At 44.9% G+C, this 18,703-nt stretch overlaps 1 protein-coding gene across 1 annotated transcript in view; it reads right to left on the bottom strand.

The window, feature by feature from the left end:
• PIEZO2 (piezo type mechanosensitive ion channel component 2) overlaps window positions 1-18,139 on the bottom strand; it is a 471,937-nt gene extending 453,798 nt beyond the window's left edge. Inside the window, 1 exon segment of the mRNA XM_049620442.1 lies at window positions 17,054-18,139. Coding sequence (XP_049476399.1) covers window positions 17,054-17,117 — 64 coding nt within the window. The 5' untranslated portion in view covers window positions 17,118-18,139.
• Window positions 18,140-18,703: the final 564 nt, after the last annotated feature.

Here is an 18,703-nt window from a genome sequence, read left to right as displayed (position 1 = left end):
CATAGCCGGCTGCCCCCACATACTAGAAATCCATATGACACATAATGAAAATGTCTTTTTAGCGGGAGTTCTGATGTTATTAAAATTCTTGACACCCTGATGGTATTTAAAATATCGCCAGAACATAAGATTATATAAGATTAAATAATTAATTTAACACCGACAAATATTCATTTACTCTGGTTAATGTCTTTTACTTACTACAAAAACTTTTAATTTCTATATTATAGCTAAGCACAGAGAATCACATTTATATTATGTCTTTGAAGTTTTTCTTTCTCTTTTTTTTTTAAATTGTGCAAAACATGATAGTCTTTGATACCCTTACAGAATTCTCAGTATTCGGCTCACCTAACAACTATGATAAAATCATTCATTTTTCAATAATTGCTAACAAATGTTTAAATCAGAAAACTATAATTATTAAATCTATCCAACTTAAATAAGCCATCCTTAAAGGAATCCTTTAAAAAATACTCTCGTGGGGTGCCTGGGTGGCTCAGCTGGTTAAGTGTCCGACTCTTGATTTCTGCTCAGGTCATGATCTCACGGTTCATGAGATGGAACCCCATATCGGGCTGACAGCACAGAGCCTGCTGGGATTGATTCTCTCTCATCCTCTCTCTCTGCCCCTCCCTCACTTGCTCCCTTGTTTCTCTCAAGGTAAACAAACTTAAAAAAAAAAAAAAAAAGAAAAAAGAAACTCTTGGAAGATTAATTCGACACCCAACAGACTCAATCGGAACCAGGCTGTAAAGGCAAAGGAAATTATTCAACTCCAGTCAGATTTTTATGAAATTACCTGTTAGCATTTAAACCCCAAGTGGGAATATGTTCACCAAATTTGAGTATCACAAGAATTACAATTAGGGAAAATAAGATATCCAAAACTCAAAACATAACACGTTTCATGGCTATTAAGTCCAGTGTCTGAAATAACAATTAAAAAATCAAGAAATACAACTCAAGTATTATACAGCCCTGATATTTTATGAGTTGGAACTAAGTTTTATTTATTGCATATTGTATCACCACTGCCTTAACACAGCAAACCTGAGACGCATCACTGTTGGATAACCTTCACCCACATCCACCATCATTTAAGGTGGATCCACCTTAGTTCCTACCCTTTGTATATTTGACTAAGTGACCACTGTAAAGAATTATAACTGAATTTAAGTCACCATGAGCTCCACAGAAAACGCACTTTATCACCACGGTTGGAAACAGAAATGGCCTTCTTTTAGCCTCATTAGTCACTGAATTCCTATCGTCAGAACTGCCCTCTTTTTGGCCACAGCTTTTTGTCTAGTTGACACCAGGTACCCCTGGGAGGCAACCACATTCCCTTGAAGCCTTACCAATCCACAAGGCTCTGAAGCCGAGGAGCCAAGGCCACAGTCAGGGTACAGTGTTCAGAAGACAGAGACCCCAGGCACGAGGAAGAAAAAGGAAGAGAAAAGTTAACCAGAAAATTCAGTTAGCCCTTCATTTGTCTGCACCGTACTAGGCACCTGACTTACATCTTTTCCTTTATTTCTTACTATTATTTTTGAAACACGTGGGATTTCTGCTATTCTTCAGGCTGGGAAACTGAGGCTCAGAGAAGCTATACAACTTCAACTCGTCTCCATCTTACCACTAATGAGCAGTTAGGCAAAAGTTTGAAACCTTGTCTGATTAACCCTAAAGCCCGTGTTCTTCCCTCACCTGTCACCTTGCTGGAAAAGTCCTGGAAGCCCATGCAGGAAGGGAGAGAAGAGAAGGTGAGGAAGTAGTTACCACTGGAGGCAGAAAAGCTCAGAGGGAAGGCATGGAGCTTGTTCGGGCATGTTCCATTTTTGCCTCGGAGTAGTTCTAAGTGGAAACCCTGTACCTCTGAGAGTCTCTAAACTTTAGAACTCTACTTGCTGAGAGAGACAACCATACTTCGTATTTACGTAGCCACGGATATCTAGGACACTCTAGAGAGGAAATGGTGAAAACAAAAGAAAACATGTTTGTTCTGGACTCACGGAGGAACGATATCAAGAAGACGAGCTGTGGTGCTCAATGATGGGCATAGTCATGAAAAAACTGCAATTTAATTAGTTTTGCTTGAAACACACACACAACAATGAGTGTATCCATGACAAAGGCCTTTCATGAACACCTAACAGCTTACTGCCAGCACAGAAACAGGAGCCCTAGGAGCCCAGTCCCCTGCTACTGCACATAGTAGGGGACACACACGGATCTAGAGAGGACTACAGCCTGGGGTCAGCACTGAGCTATCCACACCATGGATCACCCTTAAGCCTCTCTTATATGTGTCCCTCCATGTTGTTTAATTTTTAAGGAGAAAAAAGAATATGGGTGACTTAAAAAAAAAATCTTTCCTTATGTTCTCATTGGGAATTGAAATGAAGTGCTATTAATTGAGCCAGGAATACACCGGTGGGAAAGTCGAAAAGGTAATATTCTGAGAACTTAAAAATAAGATTTTAAGAAACTATCAAACTCCTCTTGGGCATTTGCCAAAAAAGAAACCTAGAAAGCAATAAAGTCAAAAGTAATAGAGGTGAATCAGCAAAAAAAAAACCCACCATGAGTTTTCTTTGACATTGGAATAAACAAAAGCCAGTGCTATTTTAAGATAGGGAGACTGGGCACATTATGAAACAGTCTTGGATTACTGTATTATTTGAGTGCATTCTGGGAAATGTATAACAGGAGAAGGGCAAAAAAAAAATTAGTGGAAATCAGAAGATAATAAAAAATAATGAAGGAAACAAAGTCACCAAGGACTATTAAAATGACAATTTTAAGTATGCTATTTTTAAGAGAATTGCATTATACACATATTCAAATTTATGAAATATGATTGTAGCGGGGCTCGTACTGCAGAGATGCTTTAACTGAATATGACTAGCACACTGCTCCCGCTGTGGCAGACCAGCACTACATTTAAAATGTAAATGTAAGGACCAGATCTGATATGCAAATCTGACTATTGGAACAGATAACAGATCAATGTCATAAGGATAAGATAATACCTTTGGATGGTAACACTGACTCTAAAGATGATTGCTCAAAATATTTTGATATCCAATTCAACAAACGCCTTTGGGGCCTATATCACATCCCTTTTAATTAACCTCTACGGTAGGAGATTGTGCAAGCCAAGAGTGGTTTTCATGTTTGAACGTAGCCCAAAGTGTGAAATGAGGTAGGGGTTGTTAGACCATGCCACCGTGGGTCAGAATACAGATGCCTGTAAGGCAATGCAGCAGCAAGAATGATGATGCTTTGGAAATTATTGCTAAAAAGGTTTGTAGTTGTTAACGATAAAGTCTAGGGAGCTGGAGGTTTCCGGAAAATACTGGCTCCCCGGAAACAAACCCCACTTTATGACTATCCCTCTTCCCATTGCCTTGTAATCTGACCTTTCACCCTCTCTCCTGCCTGAAGATGACCCACCAGAGGCTGTGTGCTACAGCAATTCGGTCTGGCAGGGGAGTATCAAGCCTGGCTCTAGCTGGAAATGCCTCAGTGCTTATCAGCTGCAGTGACTTCAGGCTCCAAGGCCAACAAGAGTCAGGATTTGCCTGGCTGGGCAAAATTAAAAGGCTTTTAAAACCTTAAATTTAAAAAAGACTGAAAAGAGGAGGAGTGGGTAGAGGCTTTGAACCACAGGAAGCTCACACCCCCACAGCTATCCCTGAAGCCAAGAGAGAGCAACGCCAGAATGGGGGAGCCCCCAGTTCCGCACCCCAGGCTTGGACTCTTACCTACACACACCTGTAGTTTTGTGCCTCTCCTGTGTCCTTTGTTGGATAATAGAACCATCCAGCTAAAATCTCGTAAGGTCTACAATGTCACTGAAATGCTACGTTTTGTGATAAATTTGCTATTTTGCTCAAAATCTTTTCCTGATTCAAATTTTGTTTCCATAATTCTATGTCTCTACACTTTCGTTTAGCTTCCATTAATAACTGTGTGTTTTGGTTTTCCTTATAGGCACATGTCTGACCATAAGTGATGGGTGGTAAAATTCCTTTGTTACGCAAAGCTACACACGGCCAATTCTAAACCAGATCTGACCGCACATTTTGTGGTTCTTGTTATTACCATCACCAATGATGATGTGTGCATGATTCTGTGTCGAGGGCAAGTGAGGGAGAGTCACTGAAATGTTAGGATTACAAAACCTAAACTCTCCTTCATACCAACCGTTGTGAAAAACCCTCAAGTACCTAAAGTGATACAAAATTATTTCCCTTTCCTTTCCTAATAGTTCTTTGAGGTCAAAGTGTGAAACGATTTATGTATGATGGTTATTAAGAGCCGAGAACAAGTTAGATGTAAAAATTCTGCTGTGCCGGTTAAAAAGCAATGCTTTACAGTCATATCTTCTAATAACGAGAAGAATTATGTGCACAAATATTACTCTGAGAATCTATGAAAATATTTCTCATTCTTGAACACCTCATATGCTAGATGATGTAATTGAAGAATAGAGAGTTTCTGCGACTTGGCCAAGTCACAAACCTCTTTATTAATAGGGTCGAGACTTGGTCGTTAGGCTTTCAGACCAGGGCCCTTTCCAGAATACTCGCAGCCTAGATTCTCCAGCAGGGGCACGTGTTCCTGAGGGGATGCCAGAGCGAATGCTGCAGGCAGGTACAGTCTGGGGAACACAGAAGGAACAAAGAAAATGGCAGGAGCAGGAACCACTCAAAGCTGCACAGATCTATAATTCATGTCCATGGAGCTCTGCTTCAAAATTACCAGCTTGTTAAGGTTCTACACTCTTCCTCCTTCCTGCACCTGTGGCCAGAACTGCTGACCTAGTGGATTTGGCCACAACAGAAAACAGATCGATTTGTGTGGTTCCAAGAGAGCTGAAAACATTTTCAAAAATAATATGCACTTCAAGGATGACATTCCGGTCAAGCTTTACCACCATCAACGTGTTTTTCCTTCCCTCTTCACTGCAAAGCAAGTACCATTTATTCATCTACATGTTGATAAAATTCACAGTTTAAAAGCTGTGGCACGTATAAATTAGACTGTTAGGAATGTTCTAGTCAAATACGTAGAAACCAATAGCTATAAGATGCTAGACCTAACTGGATTTTCCAACTTCTGAGACCTTCAAGAGAAAAATGTTTAGCCTATGAATTCCTTATTTATTCAATTGGCAAGTATTGCTTCAGTATTCACAGGATGTTATAGCCTTTGCTAGGCAGCTGAAGTATAATGACGGGACAAAGAAACCTATAATTCAAATAAGATATATATTTTTAAATATCTACTACTTGTTAGGCAGTAAGTGAGTGCTGAGGATATCTAGAAGGATTACGTGAGGTCCCTGAACTTGCAGACACATGGGAGGGAAGAGAGCAATCATATAACGAAGTACAAAACTCTGTGATAATATGAACCAAGTGCCAGGTGAACACAGAGGGAACAACTCACTCTGCCTGGGAAGGGGAATTAGAGAAAAGACACGAATGTCACATTGTTCCAGGGGTAGCAATAAACAGTGGTGCAGAGGTTTCCAGCATAGATGACGGGGGCAGGAGGGGGTCCAGACAGACAGTTTTCTTTTTTCTTTTGTTTATTTATTTTTGAGAGGCAGAGTGTGAGCATGGGAGGGGCAGAGAGAGAGAGGGAGACGCAGAATCCGAAGCAGGCTCCAGGCTCCAAGCTGTCAGCACAGAGCCCGACGCGGGACCTGAACCCACAAAGAGCAGATCATGACCTGAGCCAAAGTCGGATGCTTAACCGACTGAGCCACCCAGGTGCCCCAAGAAAGGCAGTTTTCAATTTACAACAGGTCTCATTCCAAAGCTCCCCTGGAAGTTGCTTAGAACCCCAAAGCATCTGCCCATTTGAAAGTATGTTGTTCCTGATGAGCAGGTCCTCAAATCAGCCTTTGGCTAATAGCAATGCCTAATTTCTCAGTCTGGAACTAATCATCAGATCTAAGATTTATTGAATATTTACTATGTGGCAGGCACTGCATCAAGCACTTTATGAGCACTATCATCTAAGCCTTGCAACAATCCTCTGAGCTAAGTACTATTATTATCAACTCATTTTATGGATGAAATAATTGAAGAACAGAGAGGTTAAACAACTTGATTTGAAGGTCACACAGCCTGTACAACAGGCCAAGATCTGTACCTAAACAACGAGACTTTAGGGCTGTACTTAATCACAACAGGTTCTCCTTGGATGTCTGAAACCATGTAATATAAATAAAAGAGGAGAGGAAGGATTTTTTTGTGTTCTGTCTCTTGTGTATAGGGCTAGCCCTAGGAAAAATGTGCTCCGTTTGTTATTGGCATACTTTGGTAAGCCCCTAAGTGACCCATGGTATTATGGATCCTTGAAAAAAAGATCTCTGGAATCTAGACCACACCTACACCCACTATTTAACAACTACGCCTCCCCATTCAGTTAAAGTGTCCATTCCATCACAAAGTGAAAAAGGGAAAATAAGCTATTTGAACTAACTTATACTAACATGTGGATGACAAAATAGTCATCTTATCTTTCCACAAATATTTCATTTTAAATAAAGACACTCGCTACCCAAAGAAATACAACGGGAAAAGCAAAATGCAAGTGTAGTTGGTAGTGTAGAGGGTCCTTCATCAAGGGGACCTAGCCTGCTACCCTGAGAGCAGAGTACTTAGGGCTTTTCTCAGCACAGCACATTCCAGCCTCACCTCAGTCAAATCAGGCAAACCAGTGTTGTCATTCCACCTCCAATACGGAGCTTGGCCATCAGCCCAGAAAGTCTGTATTCTTGTCCTGGTAGCAAGTAGAGTCTTTGTTCTAGTTGACAGAGAGCCCTTTGAGCCATTTCTAAGCAAAGATAATTCTGTTCCTCACAAGCCCTTCACTCAGGTTCTGAGTCTGTGAACTAGCTCAAGCCTGGCAACTGATTGAGGGGCCAAGACTCTGGGTTGGTGATTCAAGTCAGACTTCAGTTCACTTCATCTAGAACTCTTCCCACGTATACAGACCAAGTCAGAATTCAACTTCTAGGAACACCATGAATGGTGAGCCAAAGGCCAAGGTCTCCTCAAGTCAGACTACTCTGATTACTGCTTTGACTCCACTGTCCATTACGATAACCACACCCATCTTGGCTTTGGCAATTAAGTGGGCCACTTGGTGCCTGGAACCCAAATATCCCCACGGTATCTAAGGATCCCCAGTTAGTGGCAGCAGTTTCCACTGTATTGTACTAGAGAGAAGAGCAACCACAGAGATCTTCAAGAATTTTGAGGGTCTCCTCACAACTTTATTTCTCAGTTGTGGAGAAACATGTGTCCTCTGGACCAGGTGGGTGCACTGGTCTTCCATGGTAAATTCACTCTATGGCTCCAACCTCCCTAAGCCTTTGGATCTCTTCCTCTATAGTTTACTAAAACAGATCTGGCATTACAACTTCTTTTAGTGTAGGTCACCTTTTTGTCCATGCTCCAGCCAGCCAACCAACCAACCAACCAACCAATCATAGCCCTTTCTAGAGTAATAACAGTGAATCCAGAATTTCTTCTTAGTGGTTCCACATCAATAAATTTGGCCAGGTCCAACCTTATGTTTCTTCTTTATATTATCCCATACCCTTAACACCCATTCCTACACATCTTCCTCAAATTTCCGTCTGTATAAATTAGAAAACTCAGTTCTTTTGGATTCTCATGGATCACACTTTGTACCTTACCTTTAGGAGCCTGCTGGTACCTGAGTCTAGTTATAGGCCTGGAAGCAAAGTGGAGAAGGTTGGTAAGAAAATCAGCGTCTGCAAAGCACATTAAATTACCTTCACCTACAGGAGGCACAGACTTCTATTTGTATGCTGATATTCATTCTCTCTTTCTCTATCACTGTAACAGAACCATCCTCCCCCATTTTTAGTTGAACTCATTAACCAGCCAAAATAAAGATGGATTTCCCAGATTTCCCTGCAGTTAGGTAGGTAAATAATATTATTAAACTCAAGCTAACAGGATGACAACATAAGTGATTCGTGCAACTTCCAGGTTGTGTCCTTAGAGAGTGAGGAAGAAGTGGCCCTTCTCTGTTTACTTCCATCCCTCAGCTTGACGTTAACATGGGAACAGGCTATCTTGAACCACAGGGATGAATGCAACACCTGCAACGTAGCAGAGCAATGGTGGCTTCCCCTGGCAACGTCACAGAGAATAGTTAATATACCAGCTTTGGATCACCTACATCTTGACTATCATGTGAGAGATATAAAGTTTATCTTATCTAAGCCTCACTACCCTGGGAAACCTGTAAGTAAAAAAAGGACTTGGGAAGAATTGAATTGTATTTGCTTTAAACTTGCTGAAAGGGCCATCTATCAACTGGAGGAAAGAATCTACTTGCTCCCAGGAGAGGAATACAAACTTCCTGGGCTGATGACCAAGGCTGTACGGTATGGAAGGTAGAATGGCAACTCTGGTTTGCCTGATTTGGCTTGGGTGAGGCTGGAATGTCAGTGATGCTGACAAAAGCCCCAAATACTACAGAATCAATTCTGGAGGGCTTTGAAAAGGGGGAAGTCACACCTGGCTCAGCACATGACAAGGACTGAATGAGGCCAAGAGGCCAGGATGGCGACTGGAGGTTCTCCAGCACTGCAGAACACACGGGATGTGAACCCAAGGCAACCCTTCTGTTGACTGAGGTGAAAGAGCAAAGACAAACCTAGAAGAGCATCTGTGAATGAGATACTTGATTTGTAAAGCACCTGCACCTGAGGGTCAATGGCACGAACAGCCTTTGTAAATGTGCAGGTCAAGGAGAGGAGGGGAAGCTTGCACTGAGCTCACCAGAGATGGCTGTAGGGGGAAGATAAGAAGCCTGGTGTTGACCAAACCAAGTCAAAAGGCAGGGAGGAGCGGGGGAGTGAACTGGAGAGTTCAGAGTTGGGAAAAAATACTTAAAGGAGAATCCACCTGAGTTTGGGTAACAGGATAAATAACTCCCTAAGAGAGTAGTTAATGCACTAATGATGAAGTTTTCAAAAAAGAAGTAAAGAAACAGATTCCATTTCCAATGGCATCAAAAACAATAAAATACTTAGGAAGAAATTTAACAATAAAATACTAAGGAGGTGAAAGATTTCTATGCTGAAAACTGTAAGATATTGATGAAAGAAATCAAAGAAGATGTAAATAAATGGAATCGTATCCCATATCCCTGGAGTGGAAGGATTAATACTGTTAAAATGTCAATACCACCAAAGCCATCTATGGATTCAATGCAATCCTTATCAAGATTCGAATGGCATTTTTACCAGAAGTAGATAAAACACTCCTAAAGTTTATATAGAACCACAAAAGACCCTGACTAGCCAAAGAAATCCTGAGACAGAAGAACAAAGCAGGAGGCATCACACTTCCTGATTTCAAATTATACTATAAAGCTCTAGTCATCAAAACAGCATTATATTGACATAAAAACAGACAAATAGATGAATGGAACAGAATCAAGAGCCCAAATATAATCCCAAACACATAGAGTCAACTAATATTTGATAAGGGAGCCAAGAATACTCAATGGAGAAAATACAGTCCCTTCAACAAACAGTTCTATAGAAAAACTGGACAGCCACATATTAAAGAATGAAGCTGAACCCATATTTTATACCACTCAAGGAAATTAACTCAAAATGACTAAACACTAAAAAGCAAGACCTGAAGCCACAAAACTTCTAGGAGAAAACATCCAAACAGAGCTCCTTCACATGAGACTTGGTAATGAATTTTTGGATATGACACCAAAAGCATGAAGAATAAAATAAAAAATAAACATGTGGGACTACATCAAACCTAAAAGCTTCTGCACAGAAAACAAAACAAAACAAAACAAAAAAGTGAAATGACAGCCTATGCAATGGGAAAAATATTTGCAAACCACATATCTGATAAAGAACCCTTGCAATTCAATAGCAAAAGACAAAAAAAAAAAAAAAAAAAAAAAACAATTAAAAAATGGGCAAATACCCAGATAGACATCTTTCTAAAAAGGATATACAAGAGGCCAACAGGCACATGAAAAGATGCTCAACATTACTAATCATTAGGGAAGTGCAAATTAAAACTACAGTGAAATATCATCCCATCAACAAGAAGACAAGAGCTAACAAATAGTGGTGTGGATGTGAAGACAAGAGAACCTTATGACTGCTGGTGGGATTGTAAAATGGTGCGGCCACTCTGGAAAACAGTATGAAGGGTCCTCAAAAAAATGAAAAGTAGAACTACTGTATCATCCAGCAATTTCACTTCTGGGAATATATCCAATGATAATGAAAACACTAACTCAGAAAGGTATCTGCATTCCCATGTTTACAGCAGCTTTATTTACAACAGCCAAGACACGGAAACCACCTCAGCGTCCGTGAATGGATATGGAAACACACACACACACACACACACACACACACACACACACACACACAATGGAATACTATTCAGCCATTAAAAATGAGGAAATCATACTACTTGCAACATTATGGATGGGCCTGGAGGGCATTATGCTAAGTGAAGTAAGTCAGACAGAGAAACACAAAACAAACACTGTATCGTTTCATTTATGTGTGAAATCTTTTTTAAAAAATGTGGAGAGTGAGAGAGGTAGGGGAACTGGAGGAAGTTGGCCAAAAGATACAACCTTTCAATAATAAGATGTACAAGTACTAGGGATGTAATGGACAACATGATGCCTACAGCTATCCCTGCTGTGTGAGACACAGCAAAGTTGTTAAGAAAAGAAATCCTAAGAGTTCTCATCACAAGAATCTTTCTCCTTTCTTCTTTTCTTCTTTCTTCTCTTTTTACAGTATCTATTGAGAAGGTGGATGTTAGTTGAACCTACTGTGGGGATCATTTTACCATGTACATAAATCACACCTTCATGCTACGCGCCTTATATTTACACAAGGATGTGGGTCAGTTATTTCTCAATAAAACTGGCAAATAAACATAAAATAAAAATAAAAATAGAGACTAGATAAAGTCTCAGCAACACCTTCACCCCCAGAGGGCTAGTGGATTTGCCACAGGAAGCCAGAACTAATCACACAGAGAAGATCCACTATTTTTTTAATAAAATATATCAAGTATTTGAAACTCACATAGCAAAAAGTTTAAATATGTCCATCCACAATATCCTAGCTGAATGCAGAACTGTGCCTACCAGTATATTTTGAATGGAGAATTCAAAAATAGCAATCAGAAAACTTCACACAAACAAAAAAAAATGTATATTCTGCAGGAAACTTGAACCACATTTTAAATTTCTATTATAGTTTTTAAAAATCTACCAATATATAGAAAAAAGTGCAAAAGTTTATATTATACTCAAGTTTTAAAAATGATTTAGCTAAATGCTCCATGCCTGTTAGATAATTATGGGATGGTTCACAATTATGAAATTGTTAAAAAGGTCTGATGTGCTCTCTCCACAGATACTTAGTATGCATCATCCTTGATCCTGCCATGTCCTGATGGGTCTGAAAGGCCCAAGTGGAGGGTCTGGTGAATGTGATAAGCCTCATATATGCTTATCTCTTACAGCCAAATACTTGCAAGTGTTTTCCGATACAGCTTTGTGTTTAGCCTCCATTCAATGGAACACTTGTTTTATTTTGTATACCTGATTCCGTATCCTCAAAAACAATTGTGTAAATCTAAAAATGTTACAAAATTTAATGTTTTACGTTATATACATTGTATCATCATATAGTTCTTAATCAACTGCTCTTAAATATCCAGGTGTGCCTACACTATTCTAAGTTCTCCCGAATAGAAAAGTTATAACAGTATATACCGTTACCGTGCAACTTCATATACGATTAAAGTAGCAGAGGGTCTAAAAGGAAGATGCCCATATAAAAATAAATAAATGAAATCATATTCAATAAAGATGATGAAAATAATGGTGTAGCATCAGAAAGGCAACAGTAAGCACTGTCAGCACAATTCTAAGGAGAACATATTTAACCAGAAGAACACAATTGTCCATGAGTATGATGAGTAAAACTGGTGTGAAAACTCCTGATAATTAAAAATTCTCCCACAACACACACACCAACTTTCAATGGAGTAATTTGGCTGTAGGAAGGTACAGACTTGCTTTCTTATGAATCCTACCTACTCTTATCAGTATCCTTATGACCCAGGTCACTAGCTGGTAGTTTTAATTGCTACTAAGCCGTTCCTCAAGCATCACTGCTCTTCTGCTCATCTACATAAATGCAATAATAATACCTCCCATGTTGAGCCCCTGCAGAGTGCCAAACATTACACAAGGTGTGCAGTGCCCACAATCTCACAACTACCCAAGGAAGGAGGCATTAATAACTCCCTTTTGCAGGAAGAAAAGAGAAACAAGGAAGAAACAACTCTATGATCATATGGTAAAGGGCAGAGCTGGGACGTGAACGGAGATCTCTGAAATTGCCAAGTCACAACACGTCTGCCCCCAAAGGTGAAGTCCAAAGCATCCTGCTTATCTCTATGAACAAGCATATATTGCCTGTAAGGCAACAGACACACTGATAAACCACAGGCTGGACACATAGTTCCAGCTTCCACGACTCCTGTAACAAAATGACCATGTCCGCTTGTGCTTACAAAATATTTTATTTTAGAATTAAACTATGTATTTCCAACCCTTTCCACGATTAACTTTTCTCCTTTCTGAAAGTAATAAATACTATCTACCTAGATAAGGCTGAGAAGGTGTAACAGGAAAAGAAAGTAACTTTCAACACTGTGAATGCATCCTTCAGCAGCCGAAACCTCCTACCACCGAGAGCTATAGCAGCACAAAGCGGAGACCTCTGACCAGGCATCATCTAGAATTCTTGGGGTGTGTGTGTGGCTTCCCACATGGCACGTACCACACGGGGAGAAACATACGATGCCGTGGAGAAAAAAAATTGTATTTAGATAGCCCTACCCACACATATTTCAAGAGTGACTCCATGTTTTTGCTCTAATGTTAATCCAACTATCTCTAAAGGGAATTTCAGAAATTATTCCGGGATTTGCACAATTACCCAAGTGTGATTTTTTTTTTTCTCAGAGCACTAGTTGGGTGGTTGATTCTTTTTGTCTGCGGTTCTGCTCTGTTCTTTCCTAAGCTCCAGTCACTTCACTTAGGGGAAGCACAAGGTATGAGGCCACTGTGGCCTTGCGGCACCTGGACCACTGCCCTGACATTGGTTAAGTTGGCTCTTCTAGGCAAGACATTAGGAAACTCCAAGCAACACTAGGCAAAATGGAATGAATGGGTCAGATGCATGTGAATTAAAATGTACAAATCCAGATCTGACCCAGGAATAGACTCAAATCATATACTTTAAGATGGGTGGGACAGTACAATCATGTTAAAAGAAGTATAAAAATATGTCTAAAGTACTCAACAATGACCAGATACTATTATAATTATTAACGATTTCATACTATTATGGAAGGTTTTGTCTGTTTTTTTCTTCCATGTATTATTTAATTTTTTAACGTTTATTCATTTTTGAGGGACAGAGAGAGAGAGAGAGAGAGAGAGAGTGGGGAAGAGGCAGAGAGAGAGGGATTTACAGAATTTGAAGCAGGCTCCACACTCTGAGCTGTCAGCACAGAGCCCAATGACGTGCGGCTGGAACTCACCGACCGGTGAGATCATGACCTGGGCCAGGCACCCCTTTCACTTATTATTTTTAAGAAAAAATCAGAATGGCCACTCAAGTAATGATAAGTAATTGTGGAGATCTTTAAAATTTTCAGTTTCTATCGATGTGGGAAAGTCTATCACTGGATGTTCATTTTGAAGGGAAGCAACATTTATATTATTTCATATTAAACTATAGTTTTTGTTTTGCTCTTAACACTCAAGAGCCACGCAAGACCTACATAAAAGAGGTCTGATATCACTTACCACTTCTCTGTAAACTTCTTTCTATAGGGAAAAAAGAAAAACCTCAAGCATCAGTTTAAACACAATGGCACTTAATTTTAGCATCTATCATTAGGCCCAAAGGCTACAGCATATCCGTGCAGAAAAAGTTCAACAATGTTAGAGAATTAAAAAAAAAAAAAAAAAAAATACACAAGCCTCTGCAAAGGCCTGGCTTTGAAGGCTGCCTTGTCCAGATACAAAAATAGATGTCTAAAATGTAAAAATCGATTCTAATGGCAAACAGATCATTGCACTCTCCGTGACCAGGATATTAGGGAAACCTGAATATTTGATTTAGTAGCACCTTGGGAGCAAGCAGACCTGAAAACCCTCCAATAACCTTGAAAAGATCCACTTCTTGTTTAGAATTGAATGCCCAAATCAGGTGACACCTACCCAGCCCCCTTTTGTCCCTGCAAGTGCAATGATTAGAAGGCATCTCGTCGCTGGAAGTGGTTGTCTTTCTTAAGCCAAGGGGTGAGGGGGTCCTCAGGGAATTGGCCCTCAGGTCCTCCCAAGGGGCTTTTGCTCTCTTGCAGGCAGGGGGAGAGGTCCCAGGTCCTGGTACCTCCTTCACCTTCCCTTAGGTGGGCTTTCCATGAGGGTGGGGTAAGCAACAGGCTCAGACCCAGCTGGGGGCCTCCACGCCCCCCTCCCGCCCCCACAGGCGCACAGGCTAGCCTCCCTTCGGTTAGCCCAGAAGACCCACGGGAATTCAGAAGCGAGAGCGGGAAAGGGAAGGTGGCCCGGGATCACAGGGCCGAACCGGCCTTCCCGGGAGCTAGGGGAGCAGGCCTTGGGGCTGGGGGTGGCGGGTGGGCCGGGGTTAGCGCCTGAGTTCCTGGAAGCAGCAGCTCTCCTTCCAGGAAGGTCCGGTCCCGCGAGCCAGCCACTGAGCGGGGCCCACGCGGCGCAGAGGAACAAGCCGGAGGGCGGGGGTCCTGCCGGACCGGGCTGGCGGGCAGCGCTCCCCGCTCCGCCCTGCACCCCGGGAGCCTCCGCGCAGCTCTGGAGTTGCCGGCTCGAGCCTCGGGGCGCGGGAGGTGGGCGTGCCGCGCGCCCCTTTCCCTCTGCAGGGCAGAGCTCGACAGTCTCACTGACGGGCTTTGCGGTGTAGACCCCCGGATTATCGAAAGGACACGGCCCCAGCAGCCGCGGAACATTCCGGGCTGGCGAGCTAGGTTCTGCAAGGGCAGAAGCCTAGAGCGAGGTGGGTGGCAAAGGGCGGATAATCTCTGCTGTCACATTGCTCAGGCAAGAGTGGCCTGAGCTGGCGGCAGGTAACCACCTGCAGAACTCCAGGAGGAGCTGCTACCCTGAGGAGAGGCCCAGAGGGAAAGAAGCTAGGGTGCGGGAAGAAGTGGGGGGGGGGTGAGCTGTGGAGAGAGGAAGAGCCTGCCTTTTGACCCTCTGACCACTCCCCAGGCCTCCTGCCCAGTCTGCAAGGACAACCACAAATCAACCCTCATACTGAAAGCCCCTTGTTTAACTCAGGCACTGGCTTCCACTAGGCAAACAGTAAACGTGCCAGGCACGGTGCCAGGCGCTACAGATACACAGAAGATGCCCACAGCCTATATGTATGTAAGGCACCAGACATAGCCTGGTGCTGTTTTCCCCAAAATCACTCTCCCAAAGTCTTTTCCCTTTTCAAACTTAAGCAAACTGGTGGAGAGAGGTCCACATCAACTTCGTGGATGCTGGGCTCCTCCTCCTCTCCATGCTTGGTTATTGGTTATTAAGGACCAAGATCCCTGAAAAATGGTCCTGCCTTGAAACTCGAATAAATGGCAAAGGAAGGCGAGCACACGCATGCAGACCCCTCCAGCTGCTCAAGGATTTTGCATCTCTGCTGCAGACTATTTCCACCTGAAAGCTTTCTTTGGTTTTTCCATGGAGTTTCTGGCACTACAAAATCCTCCCAGGTAGCTGGGACTGACCCCCTCGAAACACTCTAGAGCCCCCCTGTCGATTGCTCGCACAAATAAAACCCTCAGCACAGATGTGATCTTGAGTCCTCAACCTCTAGCAATCTGCAAAAAGCTGGTCTTTTCTCCGAAGGCCACGTTTTCTTTGTAAATGCAACTGCTACTTGGTAAAAGGTGCTCTGTTTTCTAGCTCTGGTGGGGGAAGTGAAAAGTTCGATGCTGTCAGTCATTCCTAGAAGTGGGATTCAGCGAAACAGGCACCTTCTCTTAGAGGAGAAACACAGAAACTCTCCAAGCGGGCTGCCAGTCTTTAGACCTGACACCCAGTTGCTTTTAATACCCAGCAGGCCCTGTAGAAATAGTGAGATCCTTTACTGGGAGTGGAAGAGGCTCACTTCTGGCCTTCCCTTAACCCTCCCCGGTCCCAGGGAGCCCCAGTCCGGCTCTCTGACCCTTTAAAGATCTGTTAGGGTGGGTGTCTGGAGGGCGGAACTGGGACGTGGTCCTCCATAGGACCCCAGCATCCAGCGCTTTTGTTGGAGGGGCTTTGGTGGAATAAAAGAAAGTAAGCAAGCTCAGGACATTGTTTCCCTATACCTTCCTCCTCCTTTTCTTTTCAGAACGACCGGAGTCCTTCACTTCTTCCGTCATGTTGTTGGGCTATAGAGTGGGGGGCGAGATGGCGTCCATACCTTCTGCATGCACCATGTGCTGTGCGTCTGGGGACAGGGGGGCTGAGGGGACCCTGGTAGGATCCTGCACTGTATCTGGGAAGACGGTTTACAACCGCCTTCCAGCTAAATTTGCATCCTTTATGCACAAGGCAATACTCCACGAAAGAAATTCCACGTGGAACTAAATTCAGCACAGTCTCCAACACATGCGGAACCTGGGCGCCAGGACCCTACACGTCACTAAGCGAGACCCCGATCTTGCGCCCCAGCGCGGGAAGAGAGTCCCCTGCTATGGCACTCGACACAGCAGCAAGCTCTGACTCCGCCGGCACCGGGACCTTGGCGCTGACTTCCCCAGTCCCTGAGCCCTAGAGCCCTGAACTTCCTTTGCTCCTTAGCCTGGCCCCCTCCCCAGGAGCCCCCTTCATCCCCCCCCCGCCCCTCAAGTAACCTCGGCTAGAGGACCACACTCACCTACTGCCAGGCAGATGGGGAGCAGCAGCCTGAAGATGAGCCCGCACACTACTTCCGAGGCCATTGCGTTGCTCCGGCGAGTCCAAGCAGAGCGGCGAAGTTCGAGGGTCCCTAGGACTGGGGCGCCAGGTCCATGCCCACCTAGGACCTCGGGCGGCCGGCTGCCCGCAGCCGCCCGGGCATCGCCTCGGAGAGGACCGCCGCGCTGTCCGCCCCGAGGGTGCGTTCCCCGGGCTGTTGACCGCTCCTCGCCGGGCTCTCGGTCGCCCCTATCAGGTCTCTCCGCCACCCTTCGCTGGTCCCTCCGCAGTGCCTCGCCTGGCGCTCGGCCGCCCCTAACCAAGCTCTAGGTAGCCCCCTCGCCCGGCGCCCGGCGCCCCCTCGGCCGGCCCATGAAGTGTGAAATCCCCCAATCCGGTGGCTGCGGCTTCTTCAGCGGGTGGCCGGGGCCAGAGCCCTGGACGGGGGCACTTCGGGAGGGTCCCGGGGGGCGGCACGGCGAGGAAAGGGGACTAGAAGGGGCTGTCGTTCCGTCTGGCTCCTGGGGCGTCGCTCAGGGGCGAAGGGAAGCTTTCTTTGCGGAATCCCCTCTGAAGCCAACGTGCGTCGGCTGCCGGGGCCCCGCCGCCTGCGCACGCCGCGACCTTTGGCCCGGGCTCTCGTAACTGCCGGCGGTCCCGAACCGTCTGGCGGCGGATCCCCGAATGGCGACGCGGCTCAGCCTCTGCGTCCCCCAGCTTCGGGCCGAAGAGACCCGGGAGGGAGCGGCCAGGAGCGCACAACCATCCCCGCCTGCACGGGGCTCGAGTTATCGGTCCGCGGGGTGGCGGTGCGAGTCCCTCCCTCACCAGGAGGAATGGTGCGAGCGTGGGCAGAAATCGAGACGAAAGCACACAGCCAGTGGAGCCGACTCCAATTCCCTCCTCCACGGCCTCAATTTAAAAAAAAATAAAATGAAAACCAAACGCTCTCCGGATGCCAGCGCGCCCCCCGCCCGCCGCCGCCACCGCCGCCGCCGTGCAGCCTCGCCCTGGAGGCGCAGCCCCGGCTCCCGGGCGGGCGCGCACTTCTCCACCTTCAACGAAACTTTCGAAGCCTCACTCGGAGACGGGCGTGCCCCCGGGCCAATGGGACCGCGGCTCCGGAGCCGGCGCGCGGGGAGCCCACCCCCCGCGCGGCGGCTCTCGAGGCGGGCGCAGGGCTCAGACGCTGCGGGCACGTCCGCTCCCGCAGCGCCGGCGCGCACGGACAAGCCGGGTCTCTCCAGCCCGGCGGACTTTTAACCGTTCGTTCGTCCGGGCTCCGCGCTTTTCCACCGCTCCTCGCTCCCGCAGACCCTCCGCTCTGCTCCGTCCCGTCGTTCTGCAGAAACAGAAGCCACACCTCCTGGCATCCTGTCCACAGGGGGTGCCCCTGAGCTTACCCAAACCCAGAGAATCTTCGAGTGCTCCAGGAACACTGCACAGGCGTGGCACGGGGAGTAGTCAGGAGCTTGAACAACTTTGCGGGACTGTCACTTGTGCCAGGTTCTCTCGTGCCCACTTGCACTGCTGAAGAATAGAACCGGAATCAACCCAGACCAATGATCCCGTCCATATTTAACTTGAGAGAAATTTCAACTCTGAATGAATGGACTCTGGGAAATCCCGG

The sequence above is a fragment of the Panthera uncia genome, assembly GCF_023721935.1.
Source record: "Panthera uncia isolate 11264 chromosome D3 unlocalized genomic scaffold, Puncia_PCG_1.0 HiC_scaffold_8, whole genome shotgun sequence".
In the NCBI taxonomy this organism is placed as follows: Eukaryota; Metazoa; Chordata; class Mammalia; order Carnivora; family Felidae; genus Panthera; species Panthera uncia.
Note: the sequence above shows the minus strand (reverse complement) of the source record. Positions and strands in the feature narration are given on the sequence as shown.